Source organism: Amphiura filiformis, unplaced genomic scaffold (genome assembly GCF_039555335.1).
Source record: "Amphiura filiformis unplaced genomic scaffold, Afil_fr2py scaffold_42, whole genome shotgun sequence".
In the NCBI taxonomy this organism is placed as follows: domain Eukaryota; kingdom Metazoa; phylum Echinodermata; class Ophiuroidea; order Amphilepidida; family Amphiuridae; genus Amphiura; species Amphiura filiformis.
This window is the reverse complement of record NW_027305506.1, coordinates 693,606-718,389: the sequence shown is the minus strand read 5'-3', so window position 1 is coordinate 718,389 and position 24,784 is coordinate 693,606. Positions and strand designations below refer to the sequence as shown.

The following is a 24,784-nucleotide window of genomic DNA, read 5'->3' as shown; positions in this document are numbered from 1 at the left end:
GCCCTACTTTGTCTGCGCTATATGAAAAAGGACAGTCTTAAGTAAGTAAATGTACAATGCGTTTGATGTTTTGATGTTTTGGGAGACTGGGAGGGATCAGAACCAAAAGATGATGGAGCCTATTCTTGACTGTGTAATATTCCTTCAACGAGTTGCCGTACGGTAACAGTCTTATACGATGGACAGATAGTATCAGTTTGTGAATGAGGACATCGTATAAGTTCCTTGTACTAGTGAAATCTTGCGTTTGCTGAAGATGCACACCCAGCAGAACAGGATCATGTCAGAAATTAATATTTTGTTCTGGGTCTGATTCTTCTTCTTCTTCCTATATACTAGTCCGAGGTGCTCTGACGATAACACTCCGATCGCCAGGCAATCTAGGCCAGTGGGACAACGAAAACGCTACGTGAACGAGCTACCTATATACGTGCATACCTCAAATTGAGTATTGTCGCACGGGCTTAACGTGCACAGTTTTTTTTGACCTATGCACGATCCTGGAACCTAGGATTGATTGCAGATATCAGAACCGGACTACTGAAGATGATAGCACCCCATATCTTACATAGTCACATTATGAAGCACCTTGAAAAACACAACATTTTGACAGACAAACAACATGGTTTTCGTGCTAAACACTCTTGCGAGAGCGAGACACAACTTTTACAGGCAGTTCATGACTTTTACACACTCGACAACAACACACAGACAGACATCATTATAATGGACTTTTCCAAAGCGTTTGACACAGTACCTCACGACAGACTCCTTTACAAACTAGACAAATATGGTATCACAGGCAACATACATTCATGGCTCACCAACTTTTTAACAACACGCAAGCAGAGGGTGGTCAATGATGGGGAGCACTCAGATTGGGTCCATGTGCGCTCCGGAGTGCCCCAGGGCACGGTTTTGGGACCCCTTCTGTTTTTGCTCTACATCATTGACCTTCCTCTCAACATCACATCAACAGTTAGGTTATTTGCAGACGACTACGTACTATATAAAAAAATCAAAAACGACACAGACGCTAGACAACTTCAAAAAGACCTCGACACTTTAACCACATGGCAAAATAACTGGCAGATGACATTTAATACAGACAAATGCTACACCTTGAAAATATCCCGTGCAAGACAACGTAAACAACATAAATACACACTGGGCAATGCAACATTACAAGAAACATCCTCACATAATTACTTGGGTATTGAGATCTCTAGTGACCTCAGGTGGTCGAATCACATCAACAAAATCACTGCTAGAGCTAGTAGGGTCCTTGGATTTGTGAGGAGAAATCTCCATTCTTGCCCACGTGACCTTAGAGCCACAGCTTTTAAGACTCTGGTACGCCCACACGTGGAGTATTGCTCCACGGTGTGGGATCCCTACACTAAGGATCTGGTAGACCAAATCGAATCCATTCAACGAAGAGGGGCACGCTTTGTTTTCAAAGATTACAGGTGGACAAGCAGTGTGACAGATATGTTGACCAAATTGGAATGGGTACCACTCAAGGAGAGACGGGAAACATCTAGACGCACCATGCTACATAAAATCAACAGCAGTCAGGTCGCCATTCCAGCGCGAACATTCTTGCAGCCGGTCCAGCCGCGCAGCTCATCTCGGCTCAACCATAACAAATCATTCAAGAAACTAAGTGGCAGAACCAACTACTATAACTTTTCATACTTCCCAAACACCATAAACAATTGGAACAGTCTACCTGAGCACATAGTAAACATAGAGGACACAAATATATTCAAGGAAACCCTGGCTAACTATATCAGCCAGCGAAAAGACATGGACTAATTATATTCTTGCGCACACCATATCTTCTCGGTTGGCTTCGAATGAGAAGCGTTGAGAATATTCTTCAGATTCAGATTCAGATTGTTTGTAAGCTTACCCATGTACCTATCATTATTTTATCCTCCATTCTCTCGGTCGGGTCACGTCACACCCATTCATGCATTGGACTGAAAACAACTTTATCGCATATTTTTATATTTTCAGAGAGTCGAACCTGGCACAATAGTGTGACTGATGGCTCACTCCAGAGTTCAGTGAATGCGAATGTTGTAATGTTGTTTTCACTCCAGTGAATGTTGTTTGTCAGCCGGTTCATGCCCGGATGTCCGACCGACAGAATAGCCTGAGGTACTCACACACCTCCATCACTATGATTTCCACTGATCTGCTCCGTTTATCTCGATGGTCTGAGGTTTCTGAGCCTATCTGGTACAGGGTACACAGTATCGAATTTTATTAACAAAATATCACTTCTTACCGTTCCTCACATGAAAATAAGACTTAAGCCAGTAATATTTGGTGCATGTGTGAAAATTTTGGGTACATTTGAAGACTGTAAAATGACCAAATTTGTGACCGTAGCGATCGTCACTAGCCCTAGAACTCTGGCCATAGTATCCGTTTTTACTTCCACTAGGGCCAGAGGCACTTACATTGAAAAAATTGTTGGGAATGCTTGAACGATCCAGTACAAAAAATGAAAGCATTTCAATGCTTGATCGAACCAATATAAATGTGTGCCAGGTCACTAATTAACATGATAAAACCCACTTGAGAACACACAATTGCCGGTCATTTCTAAAGATGCATTTATACTCACCTGTTTCATTAACTGTAGCTAGACAGAACGTTTGTCAGGAATGTTAGATTCCTGTATTTTAAGTCATTACGAATGCTAGAGGTAAGTAGGTGTGGATGACCTTGATATCACTAGTGTGATCAACTCCCTATGGGTAGGGTTAATATTAAGGTCCCCAGTTTTCTCTTTCCCCCAATGTTTAAGGGTGATATGAAGGTTGACAAACCTGGTCAGAGGTGTGCTTGGTTTGATGTGATGGCTTGCTGGTCATAAATGAGATTTGCAAAGATATGACTTACTGTGTTGTTTATTGTGACAGAATTCGGTGGTGATTGTATTTAATATACTGCTAATCTACATACGGGGTGGCAGAATACATAATGAATATGATACTGTTGATGCATATTTAAAAAGGATTTGTCTATTGTGCATTTTTAAGTGGTTTAAATGCTTTTAACCGCGCCTTGCTACATCAACTTGTTCCATCAGGAGTGCATGTTTATTGCTGTCATTTATAGCTACGAAGAACAAAAAACAAAACAAAGAATGCTCTGGCTTTCAGTGGAACAGTTCAATAATCTCCATTCATTAATCATAGCTCAAACCTGGACATCAAGTTATGGTTTTTGTACCCAACATATTTGAGGGTCATTTGATGAATCAAACAAATTGAGGTTAAAAAACTGTGTCCTGATAGATTGGAATGTTGTAGATCTGAGTGCATACCCAATTTATTTCCTCTCTTGTACTTCCACCCGGGACTTCCACCTAATAGTAATACTGTTTGCACTTCCACACTGATTTGTTTTGTTGTTGAGAACCATGCAGTCTCTTCCTTTTACACAATATATTGGCATAAAATATTGCTTTATGTGACACAATCTGATCATATCAAACCAAAGTCTGCAAGAATGAAATTGAGATACTGCTCCATGTATGTAGGCAAAAATAAAGAACAAAAATATAAGAAAATTGACGCATAAAAAGTTCATCGATTGCAACCAATATACATGTCAGGGACTATTTGAGATTTCAACACCAGTTGAAGCTTAGATACTCAGCAAGATAGTAATGGTAATAACTCAAATGTCCTACTTTGGTCTGAGTGGATCAGATTATGTCACATATTGTTATCATCATTACACTTTTTGTAATTAAATATTTATTATTGTTATTTACAGTTCCCAATAAACAAACAGTCTTGGTTGCGATGATGCATCAAAGAGCAACCTCATATGACAGAGAACCTCTCTTGCTAATGCAGATTATTCCTGGAAATGGTAAGTAATTCATTAAAATCCCTCCTCCTCATTCAGTAAACATTTGACTGCCCCCCACCTGTATTTGCATAGCATCCTTGTTTTAATTTGGGGTGGGGTGGGTTGGGCAGAGGTTGTTTATTATCCATATGAGATCTATCCCTGAAAATTGATGAAAAAATGCAACATTTTGGTGACAGTTATTCCTGTTTATGATACGGATTCATGCGAGTCTAAAGTAGTTACTAGCCCATCAGAAATACTACATTTTCATGCACACCCCATGTAAATCAATATTAGCCAAATTACAGTAATTCCCCTTGATCATGTCACAATGAAAACCAGAAAAGATATTTTATTCATAAAACAATAAAAAATTATGAAAATTATGACTTAAATCTTGGATGACAGGATCAAGCACATGTTGTGCTGAAACCAGCATAAAAATTAAGTGTATAATTGTGCAATTTCCTCTCAACAGAATAAAACAAATGGATCTGTATCTATCCACCTTTGACATTGTTTAATTTAGACCCTTGGATAATGTACAAGGGTGATGTGTGGCCAACTGTGAAATGCCTGGATGTAGATATGACTGGTCAAATTTTGCCAGCGCACAATTTCTTGTGGTTCACTGATGACATGATAGCAGGATACCTTTACATATATCTAACTTTTTTGTTGCTCAAAACATTTGGCAATTTACACACAGTATATTGTACTCATTGACACATGGCAGCTACATGTGACAGCTATTGCACTTACCCACTGAGCAGTCTAAATATGATCTTGTCATTTACTTGGGGTTTCGTAATTTTTGCATAGTATTGTTTCTAACATACCATTTTTGTTGTTTGCAGCCTTATGGGATGTCGATAGCTTTAATCACAGCATGGTACCCAGTCTGCGTGTAAATAAAAATAGAGTGCAGCGATCAACAAGTGCCACCAAAGAACGATTGGCAACAAGAGAAAATTCCTGTCATGAATGGGATAATGACCTGTAAGTAGATATTTTGTTTAAGCTCATCTGACTGTAATTCACATTATTTTCTCTCATCATATACAGGGTGGTCTAAAAACAACTTTACCCAATTTCAAACTAGAAAAGTCTGTTTCAAATTTTTGTTGTTTATTTTGAAAGACCACCTTTCTAAGAATATTTGGTGAAATATGAATGAAAAGGAATTTAACTAAAAAATGTGGTGCCAGTTTGAAGACAAATGGTCAAAATTAAGTTTGTCCACACATAAGCCTATGGGATGTGGGAGATGTGTTATCAGTGTGGTGCAGTTTTGTTGAACTTGCGTGAATCAAAATTGATTCTTACAAACTTATCTTGAAAGAATCAATCGAATCAACTTACTGCTTTTGGAATAGGAATGAATATGCGCATCAGCATGATGACATCTGAGGTTTACCCATAAAGGATTTACCGAAAAGGTGAATAAATGTTGGTTGACCTTTGCCAATCAGTATTTCTACTTCATGTCTTTATGCAGGCAATGAATGACTACTCAGATGACCAGGCTATCTTCAATTCTCTTTGATATGCTCAGATATAGAACTCAGTTAATTAATAATGCATTGTAGGCTATAGTGAATTTGAAAATTGGGTTGATGTGTTGTAATTATATATTATAAACCCTAACTGCCTTGAAATAAACAAAACCCTACAGGCTGGGTGCCTCCCCTTCAGCAGGGAGTTTGTAATTTTCAGACTTATTACATTAAAGTAAATTCTTTGATCTGTAGGCATTAAAGCGTGGATTGTGTCTTGTCTAAGAGATTGATGTTTACATTGATTTGTCTACTGTCCAATCCCTGAGTTGCGGGTTGGAAATGCCACATTGCACAAGCTACATGCCCCATATTTTGCAGGATGAGGGTAGCGGAAGGACTTGAATGGTAAATTTTGTTGAGTAAAGAGTGCTTGTAAATTTACATCTAGTTACTGATAATGATACAGGTTTCTTTCCTGGGTTTGAACATTCCTGGGCAAACCCAGCAAATACTGTCATATATTTACTGATAATGATACTGGTTTGTTTTCTTCCCAGATTGATAATATTGTGATATTATCCAGGCATGAGAATTTTCAGTTTAAAAACTGAATTCAGTTTTTTTTATAGTCAAAATTTCCATAACTTTATTTAATTTCAGCCTGTTTTTGGTACTTTTTGCCCAATTTCACGCGCATTTTCAGTTTTTTCAGTTTTTTTTAGGAAAGTGCAGTCTCATGCCTGATTATCTGATGGAGTGGATGAAGGTGGTCTTATTGGAACATTCCTGGGCAAATACCGACGTCTGGTCAACCCAAATCTACTCTTTGTTAACGTTGATCTCAGTGGTGCAAAATGCAGGTAAATATCATAGTAATGATCTTGCCAATCGGAGAATAATGTTGTATATATCTACATCCAAGTGGGATACTTGGGAGAAATACTGATGTCTGGTAAACAATAAAGTATGTTATTTTTACAGCTTTAAAATTTCACATTTTGGAGAAAACCCATGGTTCTGTAACATGAAATTTTCCTGAAAGGTATAGGAAGAAAACATATTCATGTGCATTAAAATTTTGCAAATCAACTGCACTTACAAAATTTATGACATTTTCATGCACACAGACACTTCATGCTTTGCAGTATTAGGATCTTTGATTTATCTCAGAAGGCTATTCCAGTTGAAATCCATACACCCCAGGTGGGAGACATGACCTTAATCTTCCACACAGGGGGTGTGAATTTCGAATGGGGTAATTGGGGTTATCTTAATAGGTGATTCCATTTGAAATCTACACCCCTGTGTGGGAGATTAAGGTCATGTCTTCCACAGTATGGATTTCAAGTGGAATAGTACTTACCAGCCTGGTTGCTCTCAGGAGCAAGAGCCCAGTTAGAGCGGAAACAGGGACAACAAAGTCAATTTAGCTTCCAATCCACCGCATTCATGTGAAATAGTTTTTTCTTAAGAGGCAGGCTTCCTCCTCCACCTTCATCCCACGGTGCACAATGTGGTTAAGATGTATGTATTTAATGGATTATTCCAGTTGAAATCAATACACCCCCTATGGAAGACATGACCTTAATCTTCCACACAGGGAGTGTGAATGGGATGTGCGAGATTAAGGTAATGTCTTCCATAGTGGGTATTATGTATTTCAACTGGAATAGCCCAATGCACCAAAGTTGGCAATGTTTGTCTCAGAAACCAACATTTATACTGATTAGTACCAAATAGTCAGACCACATGATAACATGGTCAATTTCATTATCTCTAACATTAAAAAAAAAGACAGAAAAGTACAATATTTATAGTGCGGTATTCACACGCGCATTTCCTATACGTTGGTCCACAAGCCTCAGCACACTTTACAGGTTGTCGCTGACCACTGCGGCCCCACATCATTCTTTGATGCTTAGAAGCGCACATCCTCGAAATTTCACAATTGACCTTCGCAGCCAGTATCAGCTCCCCGATTTTCGTACTGGATACAATGAGACAATTAGCTGTATGTTCCTTGTCCATGGGAATTTTAAGCTTACTCAATTTTTCCACAAGAGCGTACTAAACCACCCTCAGGGTTACAACCCGCAACCTCTTGCACCATATTCAAATGCCTTATCGATTGAGCTAACTTGACTGCTTCTTAAATGTAACAAACAGAATTATTGGCCAGTTTAATTTTCTTATAGGAACAAAATCACAAAAATCCTTCAACGTTTTTAAACAGATTATATTATTTGTTATTTCTGTGTAATTTGTCAGTGTTTCTAGTTCATCTGACATGTACCAACATCCAAATGATGTCTGCAGCATAGCAGGCTACAGTGAACAGATACTCAGATTTGTAGCAGAGAGAGGCAATGGAGGACAGCTGAATCATGTGGAGAATATAGACAAGGCTTATGGCGTGCAGTCTAATCAGTAAGTCAAGTTAACCCAATTAGTTACCATGAAGGAGAACTGTGACACAATTTGTCCAAAAAAAAGTTAAATGAAGATTGATATGGTGAAACATGAAGTTAGATTTCTCTCAAAAGATGTGTTCCTCCTTCCAGTAGACTATCATTGACTGATTTTAAACTTAACATTGTGAATTCAGTTTCTTTTGTAAATATTGACCATCATAAATCTAAAACTGAAACTTAAGAACCGAAATAAAGTTTATGTACACCCACCAATATACCACCTTCATATTCGCTGTCGTAGTGTGACATCAAAATTGACAGTTGCCAGGTCAACTTGTAACTGCTCAGAACCACAATCAAAATGATCACAACACAAAGTCAAGGGGTTGCTTACAGAAGTGCAAACCAAGTGTGAACCAGTAACTAAAGGTATGATGTATTCACTTTGATGGCAAATAGATTGGCATGTTTGTTCTGAGAATAATAACCATATTAACCAAGGGGTGATCTGTTAGCCAGCTTAGTAGAAACTGTTCATACCATTATTTCCAATTGACACGGCATGCAAAAATTATTGTAGGTTTTTGCCGCTAAGCATACAATGTACTGGTAAAGTGCTCTCAGTAGAAACAGCCTGGATGCATGCCTGGCTATGGGTACAAGGTGTGTTGGTAAGAGTACAACAAAGTCTGTATTTTCATTCTGCAAGTAGAAACAAACTTTTGTTTTTGATTGTTTTTGTCTTGCCTGAACTATGTTCAGAGAGAGATTTAGTGATCACTATGGCGTGTGTGTGGCGTAGCTAGCGGTTGTGGCACCCGGGCAATGATCACATGTCACCTTTTACACAAATGGATTGGCCAGAGCAGCTTCAAACATAATAACACCTACTTTTTTTATGTTAAGTTCTATTTTTTGTTGACCCCTTTATTTTTTATCCATTGCTATTTCAGCACCCCCCAAATGTGGCACCCAGGTCACATACCCCACCTGCCCCCTCACTACACCGGTGGGTGTGTGCGTTATCTTGTGAAACATAAGTGCTATGATGACGAAGCTTGGTGGGGGTAGCATGAACAAAGGGCCTCAACCTGATCAAATAATCAGCCAAAATAATGGTAATTAAGTAGCTCATTTGCATAATTTATGCATATCAAGTAAAATAACCTTGTGAACAGATAATCGGGAGATACGTATGGGTTATTCATTTTTCAGATGGCAGCTATAGCACGTCAGGGTGTTTCTAGACAGGTCTTTATCCAGCCACAGAAGCCATTGCCAATACTTGCATCACAACAGACCAAAAGGTAACAACTATTACTCAATAGACTAGTGGCAAATGGTGGTCATAGGAAGTTTAGGCTTTAGGCCAAAGTGCAAGATTTCAATGGGTGTTATAAATTTCAACAATGTTCAACTGGAATTGACCATAAAACTAATATGGGATAACTGGAATTGAGAAGGTAGTGAAATCTTATAAAGGGGGTGTGCAGATTTTAAATGGAATAGTCTTTGTGTGCAATATATTGATATATAAATAAACTGCATCATATGTAAATATGAACTGAAATGGAATTATTGTTATGAATTGGACTTACTGAAGTATCATTAAAAGCACAATATTATAAATAAATTCAAATGATATCGTTATGAATTCGGCAGATGGCCGAATCCGGATTCGGCTTTTGGTAAATTCATTTTACGTATGCATTACTTTTGAATTTGAGAACAAGGGATCAATAATTTACCTATAGAGGGCAGCATATCGATTTTTTAACGGTTATAAATGTTGACCGTACTGCGATGCACCGTCAGATATATTGATATGCTGCCCTCTATTATGTACAGCATTGATCCCTTGTTCTCAAATTCAAAAGTAATGAATGCGTAAAATGAATTTACCAAAAGCCGAATCCGGATTCGGCCGTCTGCCGAATTCATAACGATATTATGTAGACATATTTTAGAACTTAAACTTTGGTGTTATTGTGTTTTTATTGTCCATAGATATGTTTGCAACTGACTACCCCTCCCAATCTGCCTATCTGGGCTCATCATGTCATTGTGTAGTGTAAAGTACATCACAGGGTGTATACAGACATCAATTCAAGTAATTTTCAGGGGCATAGCCAGCATGGGGGGGGTTGGAATAAAAATTTCAGGGGAAAAGACAAAAAAAATTCCAGTTGGATATACTGTTTATAATACTGTTTTTTTTTAGATGGAGACTGAGACTGTTAAGTTTTGGAGCTTCCAATGCACATATTTTGCACAAATTTTGCATTGAATGATGTAATTGCTATTTTGGGTCCATGATTGGGATGAAAAGGGCTTTATTAGGACAATTTGCGAGCATAGTGTGCAAAATTTTACGATGTATTTTACACTATATTGGCCCATGATCGGGTGAGTTTTGGCTGAAAACAGGCTCCTTGTCCCTTTTCTTTTGCCTTCCAGATGTTCTTTCATTTTTTTTGTCAGAGGAACACTTTTCTCTTTCATTTGTCTCTGACCCCCAATCTCCCCTGCTGGCTATGCTACTGGTATTCTTGAATTTATGCCCTTTATATGTCTGCACCAGAATTCATTTCATTTTATATTTTCCAGCAGAATAAGGTCAAGGGGAGAAGTGGATTTTATAGGGATATATTTGCCCCAAACTTGGCAATTTCCTTCCCCCAATTTTTTTTTTTTTTCAAAATTATTAGCCTCCTGGTTTTTGTTTTAAGGTAGGTCAGATTTGAAAGTAAAGCAATTAAGTGAGACTTTGAAATTGTCATTTAACAACTCTTGGGGATGCCAATCAAGGGCATAGGCAGGGGGAGCATGGGGGGGGGGCAAATTGGCACCTTCCCTCTGATTTTTTTGTGCGGATAAAATGGGGACAGCAAAGAGTAAAGAGTCATTAAAATGACTAAAAAGGGGACAAAATATTAACAAATAGGGATGAAAATTTGGCTTTGCCCCCTCACACTAAGATCCTGGCTAGTAGCTATGCTACTGAACCCAATAGACAAGGAAAACTGAAACCATGAATAAAACCATAGAGATGTCAAATTAAACTCACAAACAAATAATTATTGTATAAAATTGTTTACTTTTTTTAATCTGTTTTACTTTTATTGCACATGTAGTGAAAGAAGTTATTCACAATCAATTATAAATCTTAAGTTTTACCCTTCACACTAAAAAGTTACATTTGTGCCCATCACTTCAAACCTCAGCAGTAGCTGGAACACCCAAAAGGTAATAAAGAAAACAGAAAGGGGGGGGGGGATTTTTGCTATATTTGTCAAAAACAAAAGAAGGGGGGTATATGACCAAGTAGAAATTGCACCCCTATGGAAGACATGACCTTAATCTTGCAGCAGTGTAAAATTCAAATAGGTTACCTGAATGGATGATTCCATTTGAGATACACACCCCTGTGTGGCAGATTAAGACCATGTCTTACATAGGTGGTGTATGGATTTCAACTGGAATAGCCTAATCTATATTCAACATCAATGTACTTTGTGAGAGGATTTTGAAAGCCAATTGTGGAGTTGTGATGTGATGGATCCAGTGATATTATACCCAAAGACTCAAAATTCCACCATACGTACTGCTATATCGTCTATACTCGTAATAGGCAGGACTCATAACATCGTGGATTGATATAGAATGGGGTACACACAGCAGGGTGCCAGCACCAACGCGAACGGCATATTGCATGACTGATGCACGCTTTTGTGAATTTACACTGGCGTAAGTTGGGACTTCATTGTTTCGTGCAGTGACAAAAACCTAATAATTCTCACCTATTACGAGCTGATCATTGTATAGATGAAATTTTTGTTGTTGCAATTTTCTTCAAATTGTGTGTTTTACATCAAAACTTTTATCTTGCATCCAACCTCTCTTATCCGGCCATGATGGGAACATGCATTGGCCAGATAAGTGAAATATCTGGATAAGTGAATTATGTGTAATTCTCCACTGAATGACCAAAGCACCAAATTTGGAACAACAAAGGATTACTCAACATGGGGTAATAACACTGATTGATGATCTTTGAGTGACATGTATGAAACATTATGTCATTCTGAATTCTTCAGAGCATGACATTAGGTGTCAAAGCATTAAAAACATATTTTGCTGTGAAATTTGCACATCTGGATAGAGATCCGTATAAAAGAGGTCCGGATATTAGGGGTTGGACTCTACATATTTCATGAATAATTAGGAAGTTACAGTTACTTTTAATTAGTGAATTAAGTTCACAAAACAATACACACATAACACAAACAACCACACAGTTTGAATTAAAGTTTGCCGGGCGAATAGCAAAATAATCTGGAGGTACATTATAATTGAAGATCGAATTAAAAGACTAGTCTGCTTCTGACGTCCTGTCAACCAGACCAAAAATGCCATACTGCGCAGGTCAGCAACCAATCACGCTGCGCCTTTGCCCTGATGTCAGACGTAAACTAGTCTTTTTAATTCAGTCTTCAATTATAAGTGGCCTCCATGAGTGACACACAAACATGGCAGAGTTGGTACTCATTGATAGCCTGAATCCTTCAGACCTCGAATGGTGGAACTTTTTTTACTCACAATCCTTTACATTGCCCAAGTATTCGAGGACTGAAGGATCTAGACTACCTCATTGGATGGATCAAATATATGTTATCTATTTCTGCTGCTTTGGTAACATCGTACAAATGTATGTACATCATCATTTTTCATTCTTTCAACAAAATCTGAAACCTTTGAGTGGTTTAGGGCAAGAAGGTCCTATCTGCAATAGCTGCCAGGTGTCATATTATGAGATATATACAGTATATAGAATGTAGAAATTGTCAAATGTCTATAGGGCAGCTATTGCAGATAGTAGACAAATATTAACTGTCTATGAGTGTGATGGTCGAAATATAATCACGAGGTGAAAGATGGATTGTTCCATTCCACGAGCCGGAACGGCGAGTGGAATGGAACAATACATCTTTCACCAGTGATTATATTTCACCATTACACAAATTTAAGACAGTTAATATTTGTTTTATATCACTCATCATAAATTCTATTACTAAAATACTATTTAAGGTAGGAAATACATTTTGTCATTAACATAACACCATGTTTTGCCGTGATATACATCACATTTTGGGGTCCACCCCATAACTAAATCGGCGAGTCCAAGAGTCAGTGCACGGCTTGGCGCAGGCGCACTACGGCAGAGCACTATGATGGTAAAGACTATCACACAGAGAGGGTGATAGTAAAAATGGCAAATGGTAATCAACCAATGAACTGTCTAGAATTTATGTATGAGTGATATAAAACCTTCTGGCACTAATGCCTCAATATGTTATCATAATGTCATTTTGCCCAAGCTTGATTTTATTTGAGATACTCGTATACAACAGGCAAGGATTATTGTATTTAAGTGTAATATAATAAACACACAATGCAAAATAGCTTGCCTAACCTTGCAGTAGTAGCTTCTACCATATTCCATTGGATGTTCTATAGCAGGCCTTCTCAACAGCTAGTTTATTTGCAGTGCCAACTGTAAAATTTTAGTGATCATGAGGTGCCAACATGTTACGGAAGGACTTTGCGAGGGGTGTGTGCGTGACTGAGAGCATAGCGGATGGGGTCCAGGGCCCACTTTAGGGCCCCTGGTGAGGTCCAGAGGTATAGCCCCGATGAGGTTCCACGGGATAGCACCCCATGAAGCTCCTGGATTTTATGGGTTTTTTTTCAAGGCTCAGATTGGGTATTTTCACCCCTTTTATGTTCCATACTTATGTGAAAAAATTATTAAAATAACTGTGCGCCACTTGAACTGACTCCAAGCACCACAAGTGGGGCACGGGCCGCTAGTTTAGAAGGCCTGTTCTATAGCATTCTGTTATTCCAGCTACAGACACAGCTTCAGATAGTTGATGCACGCCTTCTGCATTCCATCAGATCAAATGACCTGGCTGTGAAGGCCCCCAGATCTAATCTTACATTGGTCAGCCACAAGAGATCTTATCTCCCCTTTTATGCTGGAATATGGAATGACTTCCTGAACATTGTCTAATCAGGATATGCAGAGTTTCACAAGGGATCTGGATGCCAACCTGTCTTTACTTCCTAGTGTTAGATACCTGCTGTGAATACCTTGATAAATAAAATAAATAAACACACAATACCAATCTTGAATTTAGTTCACTTAGAAACAAATATCACCTGAAGATTGGGATATTCCAGCTGAAATCCATACACCCCCTATGGAAGAAATGACCTTCATCTTCCACACAGGGACTGAAGGTTTCAAATGGAGTCACACATAAAGGTTATCCCATTTGAAATTCACACTCCCTGTGTGTGGGAGATTAAGGTCATGTCTTCCATAAGGGTGTATGGATTTCAACAGGAATATCCCATTACAGTATCTGTTAGACAGATTCAAGTGAAATGTTAAAGCTGTTTGTCAATAAAGCAATATGAGGCCTAAATTTGCCCATGTAACAACATTGCGAGCTGACTGGCAGTTTTGATCACAAAATAATAGAGGCTCTATAAAGGTGGTCTTGTTTATTTAATGAAATAATATATGGAATAAGACATGCCTATAATATAGAACTTTACCTCTCATGTCTGATCCAAACTGAATAGAGGTTTAATGCTTTGCATGCATTGGCTTCAACATGAAAAGTCACATTTTTGAGATATGAACCAATACTAGGCTTTGTACCCATTTTAAAGAAAATGTTGCCATTCTGAAATTGTTGAATTTCGAAACTTGCAGTTGTCTGCAGTTGACACCCTGTGGATAGAGTTAACTCAAATTGAACACAGCATTTCCTAAACTTGTGTCAATCAAAATATTGTTATAAATTAAACATTTTTGTTGTCATATTTTCTGTTGCAGGTGACACTCCTGAGATGGGTGATATCAAGTCAGTTTTAGCCAGCGCTAGGATGAAATCGGAGAGTTTCCCCTCATTAACTGGCAAGAGAATTGTCAGTGAGGTTGATTGGAGTCTACTTCAAAAACAGGTGAGTCTGGCTGTAAGAGCTATTTTGATTGGCTACAAAGAGGGCTATATCATGTATTGAGAGCCAATCAGAGATATGGTAAAAAAGGTTGAATGGAGTCGACTACAAGAAGATGCGAATCTGTCTCTAAGAACTGTTTTGTGTCAAAATGTTTACAAAGAGGGCTATATCATATATTAAGCCAATCACTCAGAGATGGGTAAAATAGGAGTCTACTTCAAGAGCAGGTGAGTCTGGTTGTAAGAGCTATTTTGATTGGCTACAAAGAGGGCTATATCATGTATTGAGAGCCAATCAGAGATAGGGTAAAATAGGAATCGACTACAAGAACAGGTGAGTCTGGCTGTAAGAGCTATTTTGATTGGTTACAAAGAGTGCTATGTCATGTATTGAGAGCCAATCAGAGATAGGGTAAAATAGGAGTTGACTACAAGAACAGGTGAGCCTGTCTCAGAACTATTTTGATCAGTTACAAAGAGTGCTATATCATGCATTGAGCCAATTAGAGATAGGGTGAAATAGGTTGAGTGGAGTTGACTACAAGAACAGGTGAGTCTTGCTGTAAGAGCTATTTTGATTGGTTGCAAAGAGTGCTATATCATGCATTGAGCCAATTAGAGATAGGGTGAAATAGGTTGATTGGAGTTCTATAGCAAAAATAATATTTTCTCGATCATGAGAGCTCAATAGGCATGCAATGACAATTGCGTCGGTGTACAAGGCCTACCACACACGCTTTGGGTAGCGCTGCATTTCCTGTGCGTGCACAATCGATCGCACTATCGTGTCATTCCACTAACTTGCGACATTACGCAGTGCACGTAGTACATTCATACTCTCATGATCGAGAAACTATTATTTTAGCTATACAAGAACAGGTGTGTCTGGCTTTCTTACAGTATGTCCAGTATGCCTATTAACCCTGCTGTCTTTCTTACAGTGCCCCTAATTGGATAATTACATGATAAAATTATTTGAGTATCCGATCAAAATATAGCTGACTACTTTTGCCATATATCTGATTGTTTAAGTGCATGATGTAGACCTTTTATCTTTGTAACCAGTCAAAACAGTTCTTAGATAGCCTATAATTTCATTTTTTCAAACTCAAACATTTCAGGATTGTAAATTTACATGACCATATTTGGAATCAGCATGAAAAATGCATTGAAATGAATACAAACAAGCCTAGTATTGGGGTAGTGGTTCTCAAGCTGTTGGTCATAACTTCAAATTTATGATGATAGATCAACATTAGCTGTCATACTGTAAAGATTCCCCTAATGGCGCTATGGTCTCCCTTGACATAGGTGGAATTTTAGGCACAGCCTAAAAGTGCCCTCCTGTAAAGTTCCCACCAGCAAATAAGGACACAGAACCTTAATACTTGTTTGGATTTTAGAGGAGGGAGCTCTCTATTTGCACATGAAATTTACCTTCAAGCAAAGGAGCCCAAGTGCGCTATTAGGCGAATCTTTATGGTATGCTATCATTTTGCTATGGTTAAAATTGCTCAAAGATCTTTAAGCTATATTTTGATTTGTTACTCAGATGGTTATATCATGTAATTAACCAATCAGGTGCACTGTACCAAAGCCAGAAGATGGTTGTGTGTCTCTGGTTAAATAAAGGTTTGTCTTCATAATGTGGTTGAACAGATGTCAATTTTATTTGTCAAATTAAGTATTAATCGGTCATTTCCACTGTTTGTTGGGTTTTGATATTAGATTTAAAGAGGCGTGATGGTCCAATTTTTCATGTTGTTTTCTATCTTATAATGAAGTCTACCATAAAAGAATATGTTTCTAAATTTTGGGTTTTGTATTGCTCCAGCAGTTTTGATATTAGAAGCAAAAACATGTATAACAATTATGCCCCATAGGATAGTACACACACTCCAGTGAGCATGGTTACCACAAATTACTATGTTTTTGCTCACACCATTTAAATGTAAAATATCTTGGGCGTTGAATTTCACTGGGATAACAAGAAGAATACAAGCTTTTTTTTTGACTGATACCAAAATCTCAATTTTGATGGATAATAATGGGGGATGAGGTTGTCGATCGGGTCAAGGACCTTTAATCTCTGAATTGTTTACTTTTTCACATTAGTTTGTTTCTTAAGGTCAAGAAATTATGCAACAGAAAGCCTGAGCAAGTTGTGTGATATATGCTGCAGGTATGAGAAGCACAACTACTGCAGCAGACAGACCTTACATTAGACCTTACATTAAGCTGTGTTACTTTGCAGATTGCACATTTTGTCTGTTGCAATGCATGCAACTTCATATAGGGCCAATTTAACTACACAAGTTAGAATAGAAGTTAGAGCTGAATAAGGACTGATATTCTCACCTTTGTAATTTGTAAATTCACACAGCTAGTCCAATATAATTCACTTTTATACATGCAGACATTTTGATTGACCAAAAACTGAGTTTTCTTTTTTTGATGCTATTGTTACAATGACAATCTGTATACAGCTGATGATTTCTGCTGCTTAGCAACAGAGTAGCCAGTTGATTTTTCTTCAGTTATCAGATCGTCAAAAATGTGACTCAAGTTGTATTGCCTCTAGTCTCTGTTCATATTTGTGCCCATCCACCACAAACTGGTCGTAAAAGTCGGCATTTTCCATTTTAGATACAATCAAAAACAGTATATGGATTTCTATGTAAAATCATTCAGAAGCAAATCCAGAAAGCCATTGATGTTCCTAGATCAGAAGTATTGGAACCCCGTCAAACTAGTGAGAACAAGGGTGATGAACGCATATCATTCGTTATGACATATGACCCTTCGCATTCTTCAATTGCTTCTATCATCAAGAAGTACCTCCCCATTCTTCACTCTTCAAATCGTTGCAAAGCAGCTATCTCTGAACTGCCTATGGTAGCATTTCGACGGCCACGGAACATCAAAGATGCTATAGTCAGATCGGCCATGAAACCAACTTCTCAGGTCCAGTCGAGAGGGTTCCAGCCATGTAACAAATGTGCGGCATGCAAACATAAACACAATACATACTGTACACAGCACACTGTCTCAAGTCAAGATTTTTCGAGTTATGTGACTGGTCAACATTTTAAGATCAACCACCCCTTAAATTGTCTTTCGACCAACGTGGTTTATCTCATCAATTGCAAGAAGTGCGGACAACAATATGTTGGCGAGACCAAACGTGCCTTGAAAACTAGACTACTGGAGCATTGTGGGGACAAAGACAAACCGGTGGCCAGGCATTTCAACAGACCAAACCACACTTGTGATGACATACAGATCATGGCCATTGATAGACCCAGCAACACTAACTATTTCCACAGACTAGCTCTTGAGTCTAAATGGATCAACATTTTACAGACTTCTGCTCCTCTGGGTATGAATGTTAAAAGTCATCGTTAAACTAGCTTTCTTTGGTCAGTTATTCTGGTCCTCCCTCATTGTTTTTCTTTATTCTATTGTTTGTTGCAAAATCGGACCACCTTGGTGTCTCTGGTACCCCGCTGTATAAGAGACACTCTTCCGCTGTATAAGAGACACTCTTCCGCTGTATGGTCTGGGAGGCGGAGCCGACACGCGTGGAGACGTTGGTACGTCCTGGATGTCCCACCTAGGCGGGCTGTACAGTTTCGGGTATCGGATGGTACCAACAGTGGTATTTATTTTTTGTTAGGCCTTTGGCTTTTCAACATTTTTCCCTTCCCTTTGATATATTGCTGTTTGTTTATCTTTTGACTAGAATGGCTGACCATAGATTTGCTTTTTTCCCTTTTTGACCTGGTTGGCCTGCTATACTTGCACATGCCTGTTTTTCTCACCTAATTGATTTTTCCCTTGTATGTTTTTATTATCATTCTAATTTCTTTTCATTCTATGCTTGTCACTTTCTTTTGCTGTCTTTCTCATTTAATCTCTTGCAGTGCTAGTTACTAGTGCTACTTGTTTTAACCTTGTAAAAGGGATGTTTTTATGCTCCTGAAACGTCGGTTGTTTTGTCTTTTTAACCCTAAATTTTGGATGTTGTTGTACATATTAAACAGTTTTTAAAATTTATGTAAAATATATTAGGAATTTGACCTTTGATGAACCATAACTTCACTTCCAGATGTCCGATGAAGCTGGTTGAGGTGTCATTTTAAAACTGAAAGTGCATTCTTTCAATATCTGCAATAAACAGAAAATGATCTAGAGCCGACTTTACTACCACTTTGTGGTGGATGGTCACATTTTTGCCACAAACTACAAACTGTGTTTCTATAAGATCTCCTACTAGAGTTGAAAGTTGGTATCACTGATATTCTCTCATTATTTCCTTGTTTAGGTCAAGAATGCTAGAGAGAAGCTAGGCAGGCCATGTGATATGTGCAGTAATTATGAGTTACAACTACATACTGTGTTTCTATAAGATATACTACTAGAGTTGCCAGTTGGTTTCACTGATATTCTCTCATTATTTCCTTGTTAAGGTCAAGAATACTAGAGATAAGCTAGGCGGGCCATGCGATATGTGCAGTAATTATGAGTTACAACTACATACTGTGTTTCTATAAGATCTACTACTAGAGTTGCCAGTTGGTTTAACTGATATTCTCTCATTATTTCCTTGTTAAGGTCAAGAATGCTAGAGAGAAGCTAGGCAGGCCATGTGATATGTGCAGTAATTATGAGTTACAACTACATACTGTGTTTCTATAAGATCTACTACTAGAGTTGCCAGTTGGTTTCACTGATATTCTCTCATTATTTCCTTGTAAAGGTCAAGAATGCTAGAGAGAAGCTAGGCAGGCCATGTGATATGTGCAGTAATTATGAGTTACAACTACATACTGTGTTTCTATAAGATCTACTACTAGAGTTGCCAGTTGGTTTAACTGATATTCTCTCATTATTTCCTTGTTAAGGTCAAGAATACTAGAGAGAAGCTAGGCAGGCCATGTGATATGTGCAGTAATTATGAGTTACAACTACATACTGTGTTTCTATAAGATCTACTACTAGAGTTGCCAGTTGGTTTCACTGATATTCTCTCATTATTTCCTTCTTTAGGTCAAGAATACTAGAGATAAGCTAGGCAGGCCATGCGATATGTGCAGTAATTATGAGTTACAACTACATACTGTGTTTCTATAAGATATACTACTAGAGTTGCCAGTTGGTTTCTCTGATATTCTCTCATTATTTCCTTGTTTAGGTTAAGAATGCTAGAGAGAAGCTAGGCAGGCCATGCGATATGTGCAGTAATTATGAGTTACAACTACATACTGTGTTTCTATAAGATCTCCTACTAGAGTTGCCAGTTGGTTTCACTGATATTCTCTCATTATTTCCTTGTAAAGGTCAAGAATGCTAGAGATAAGCTAGGCAGGCCATGTGATATGTGCAGTAATTATGAGTTACAACTACATACTGTGTTTCTATAAGATCTACTACTAGAGTTGCCAGTTGGTTTCACTGATATTCTCTCATTATTTCCTTGTAAAGGTCAAGAATACTAGAGATAAGCTAGGCAGGCCATGTGATATGTGCAGTAATTATGAGTTACAACTACATACTGTGTTTCTATAAGATCTACTACTAGAGTTGCCAGTTGGTTTCACTGATATTCTCTCATTATTTCCTTGTTTAGGTCAAGAATGCTAGAGAGAAGCTAGGCAGGCCATGTGATATGTGCAGTAATTATGAGTTACAACTACATACTGTGTTTCTATAAGATCTACTACTAGAGTTGCCAGTTGGTTTAACTGATATTCTCTCATTATTTCCTTGTAAAGGTCAAGAATGCTAGAGAGAAGCTAGGCAGGCCATGTGATATATGCAGTAATTATGAGTTACAACTACATACTGTGTTTCTATAAGATCTACTACTAGAGTTGCCAGTTGGTTTAACTGATATTCTCTCATTATTTCCTTGTTTAGGTCAAGAATACTAGAGATAAGCTAGGCAGGCCATGTGATATGTGCAGTAATTATGAGTTACAACTACATACTGTGTTTCTATAAGATATACTACTAGAGTTGCCAGTTGGTTTCACTGATATTCTCTCATTATTTCCTTGTAAAGGTCAAGAATGCTAGAGAGAAGCTAGGCAGGCCATGTGATATGTGCAGTAATTATGAGTTACAACTACATACTGTGTTTCTATAAGATCTACTACTAGAGTTGCCAGTTGGTTTCACTGATATTCTCTCATTATTTCCTTGTAAAGGTCAAGAATACTAGAGAGAAGCTAGGCAGGCCATGTGATATGTGCAGTAATTATGAGTTACAACTACATACTGTGTTTCTATAAGATCTACTACTAGAGTTGCCAGTTGGTTTAACTGATATTCTCTCATTATTTCCTTGTAAAGGTCAAGAATGCTAGAGAGAAGCTAGGCAGGCCATGTGATATGTCCAGTAATTATGAGTTACAACTACATACTGTGTTTCTATAAGATCTACTACTAGAGTTGCCAGTTGGTTTCACTGATATTCTCTCATTATTTCCTTGTTTAGGTCAAGAATGCTAGAGAGAAGCTAGGCAGGCCATGTGATATGTCCAGTAATTATGAGTTACAACTACATACTGTGTTTCTATAAGATCTACTACTAGAGTTGCCAGTTGGTTTCACTGATATTCTCTCATTATTTCCTTGTTTAGGTCAAGAATACTAGAGATAAGCTAGGCGGGCCATGCGATATGTGCAGTAATTATGAGTTACAACTACATACTGTGTTTCTATAAGATCTACTACTAGAGTTGCCAGTTGGTTTCTCTGATATTCTCTCATTATTTCCTTGTAAAGGTCAAGAATACTAGAGATAAGCTAGGCAGGCCATGTGATATGTGCAGTAATTATGAGTTACAACTACATACTGTGTTTCTATAAGATCTACTACTAGAGTTGCCAGTTGGTTTAACTGATATTCTCTCATTATTTCCTTGTTTAGGTCAAGAATGCTAGAGAGAAGCTAGGCAGGCCATGTGATATGTGCAGTAATTATGAGTTACAACTACATACTGTGTTTCTATAAGATCTACTACTAGAGTTGCCAGTTGGTTTCACTGATATTCTCTCATTATTTCCTTGTAAAGGTCAAGAATGCTAGAGAGAAGCTAGGCAGGCCATGTGATATGTGCAGTAATTATGAGTTACAACTACATACTGTGTTTCTATAAGATCTACTACTAGAGTTGCCAGTTGGTTTCACTGATATTCTCTCATTATTTCCTTGTAAAGGTCAAGAATGCTAGAGAGAAGCTAGGCAGGCCATGTGATATGTGCAGTAATTATGAGTTACAACTACATACTGTGTTTCTATAAGATCTACTACTAGAGTTGCCAGTTGGTTTCACTGATATTCTCTCATTATTTCCTTGTAAAGGTCAAGAATACTAGAGAGAAGCTAGGCAGGCCATGTGATATGTGCAGTAATTATGAGTTACAACTACATACTGTGTTTCTATAAGATCTACTACTAGAGTTGCCAGTTGGTTTAACTGATATTCTCTCATTATTTCCTTGTTAAGGTCAAGAATACTAGAGATAAGCTAGGCAGGCCATGTGATATGTGTAGTAATTATGAGTTACAACTACATACTGTGTTTCTATAAGATCTACTACTAGAGTTGCCAGTTGGTTTAACTGATATTCTCTCATTATTTCCTTGTTAAGGTCAAGAATACTAGAGATAAGCTAGGCAGGCCATGTGATATGTGCAGTAATTATGAGTTACAACTACATACTGTGTTTCTATAAGATCTACTACTAGAGTTGCCAGTTGGTTTAACTGATATTCTCTCATTATTTCCTTGTTAAGGTCAAGAATACTAGAGATAAGCTAGGCAGGCCATGTGATATGTGCAGTAATTATGAGTTACAACTACATACTGTGTTTCTATAAGATCTACTACTAGAGTTGCCAGTTGGTTTAACTGATATTCTCTCATTATTTCCTTGTTAAGGTCAAGAATACTAGAGATAAGCTAGGCAGGCCATGTGATATGTGTAGTAATTATGAGTTACAACTACATACTGTGTTTCTATAAGATCTACTACTAGAGTTGCCAGTTGGTTTAACTGATATTCTCTCATTATTTCCTTGTTAAGGTCAAGAATACTAGAGATAAGCTAGGCAGGCCATGTGATATGTGCAGTAATTATGAGTTACAACTACATACTGTGTTTCTATAAGATCTACTACTAGAGTTGCCAGTTGGTTTAACTGATATTCTCTCATTATTTCCTTGTTAAGGTCAAGAATACTAGAGATAAGCTAGGCAGGCCATGTGATATGTGCAGTAATTATGAGTTACAACTACATACTGTGTTTCTATAAGATCTACTACTAGAGTTGCCAGTTGGTTTAACTGATATTCTCTCATTATTTCCTTGTTAAGGTCAAGAATACTAGAGATAAGCTAGGCAGGCCATGCGATATGTGCAGTAATTATGAGTTACAACTACATACTGTGTTTCTATAAGATCTACTACTAGAGTTGCCAGTTGGTTTCACTGATATTCTCTCATTATTTCCTTGTAAAGGTCAAGAATGCTAGAGAGAAGCTAGGCAGGCCATGTGATATGTGCAGTAATTATGAGTTACAACTACATACTGTGTTTCTATAAGATCTACTACTAGAGTTGCCAGTTGGTTTAACTGATATTCTCTCATTATTTCCTTGTTTAGGTCAAGAATGCTAGAGAGAAGCTAGGCAGGCCATGTGATATGTGCAGTAATTATGAGTTACAACTACATACTGTGTTTCTATAAGATCTACTACTAGAGTTGCCAGTTGGTTTCACTGATATTCTCTCATTATTTCCTTGTAAAGGTCAAGAATGCTAGAGAGAAGCTAGGCAGGCCATGTGATATGTGCAGTAATTATGAGTTACAACTACATACTGTGTTTCTATAAGATCTACTACTAGAGTTGCCAGTTGGTTTCACTGATATTCTCTCATTATTTCCTTGTAAAGGTCAAGAATGCTAGAGAGAAGCTAGGCAGGCCATGTGATATGTGCAGTAATTATGAGTTACAACTACATACTGTGTTTCTATAAGATCTACTACTAGAGTTGCCAGTTGGTTTCACTGATATTCTCTCATTATTTCCTTGTAAAGGTCAAGAATACTAGAGAGAAGCTAGGCAGGCCATGTGATATGTGCAGTAATTATGAGTTACAACTACATACTGTGTTTCTATAAGATCTACTACTAGAGTTGCCAGTTGGTTTCACTGATATTCTCTCATTATTTCCTTGTAAAGGTCAAGAATGCTAGAGAGAAGCTAGGCAGGCCATGTGATATGTGCAGTAATTATGAGTTACAACTACATACTGTGTTTCTATAAGATCTACTACTAGAGTTGCCAGTTGGTTTCACTGATATTCTCTCATTATTTCCTTGTTAAGGTCAAGAATACTAGAGAGAAGCTAGGCAGGCCATGTGATATGTGCAGTAATTATGAGTTACAACTACATACTGTGTTTCTATAAGATCTACTACTAGAGTTGCCAGTTGGTTTAACTGATATTCTCTCATTATTTCCTTGTAAAGGTCAAGAATGCTAGAGAGAAGCTAGGCAGGCCATGTGATATGTGCAGTAATTATGAGTTACAACTACATACTGTGTTTCTATAAGATCTACTACTAGAGTTGCCAGTTGGTTTAACTGATATTCTCTCATTATTTCCTTGTAAAGGTCAAGAATGCTAGAGAGAAGCTAGGCAGGCCATGTGATATGTGCAGTAATTATGAGTTACAACTACATACTGTGTTTCTATAAGATCTACTACTAGAGTTGCCAGTTGGTTTAACTGATATTCTCTCATTATTTCCTTGTTAAGGTCAAGAATACTAGAGATAAGCTAGGCAGGCCATGTGATATGTGCAGTAATTATGAGTTACAACTACATACTGTGTTTCTATAAGATCTACTACTAGAATTGCCAGTTGGTTTAACTGATATTCTCT

The 24,784-nt window shown here is 37.8% G+C and overlaps 2 protein-coding genes across 2 annotated transcripts in view; one reads left to right on the top strand and one right to left on the bottom strand.

Moving 5' to 3' along the window:
* LOC140144149 (uncharacterized) overlaps nucleotides 1-24,784 on the bottom strand; it is a 371,331-nt gene that overhangs the window by 158,399 nt on the left and 188,148 nt on the right. The window lies entirely within an intron of this gene.
* Nucleotides 1-24,784, top strand: part of LOC140144151 (uncharacterized) — a 50,543-nt gene that overhangs the window by 1,458 nt on the left and 24,301 nt on the right. Inside the window, exons 2-3 of the mRNA XM_072165982.1 lie at nucleotides 3,799-3,897; nucleotides 14,697-14,824. Of these exons, the coding sequence (XP_072022083.1) occupies nucleotides 3,828-3,897; nucleotides 14,697-14,824 (198 nt within the window). The 5' untranslated portion in view covers nucleotides 3,799-3,827. The remainder of the gene's footprint in view (nucleotides 1-3,798; nucleotides 3,898-14,696; nucleotides 14,825-24,784) is intronic.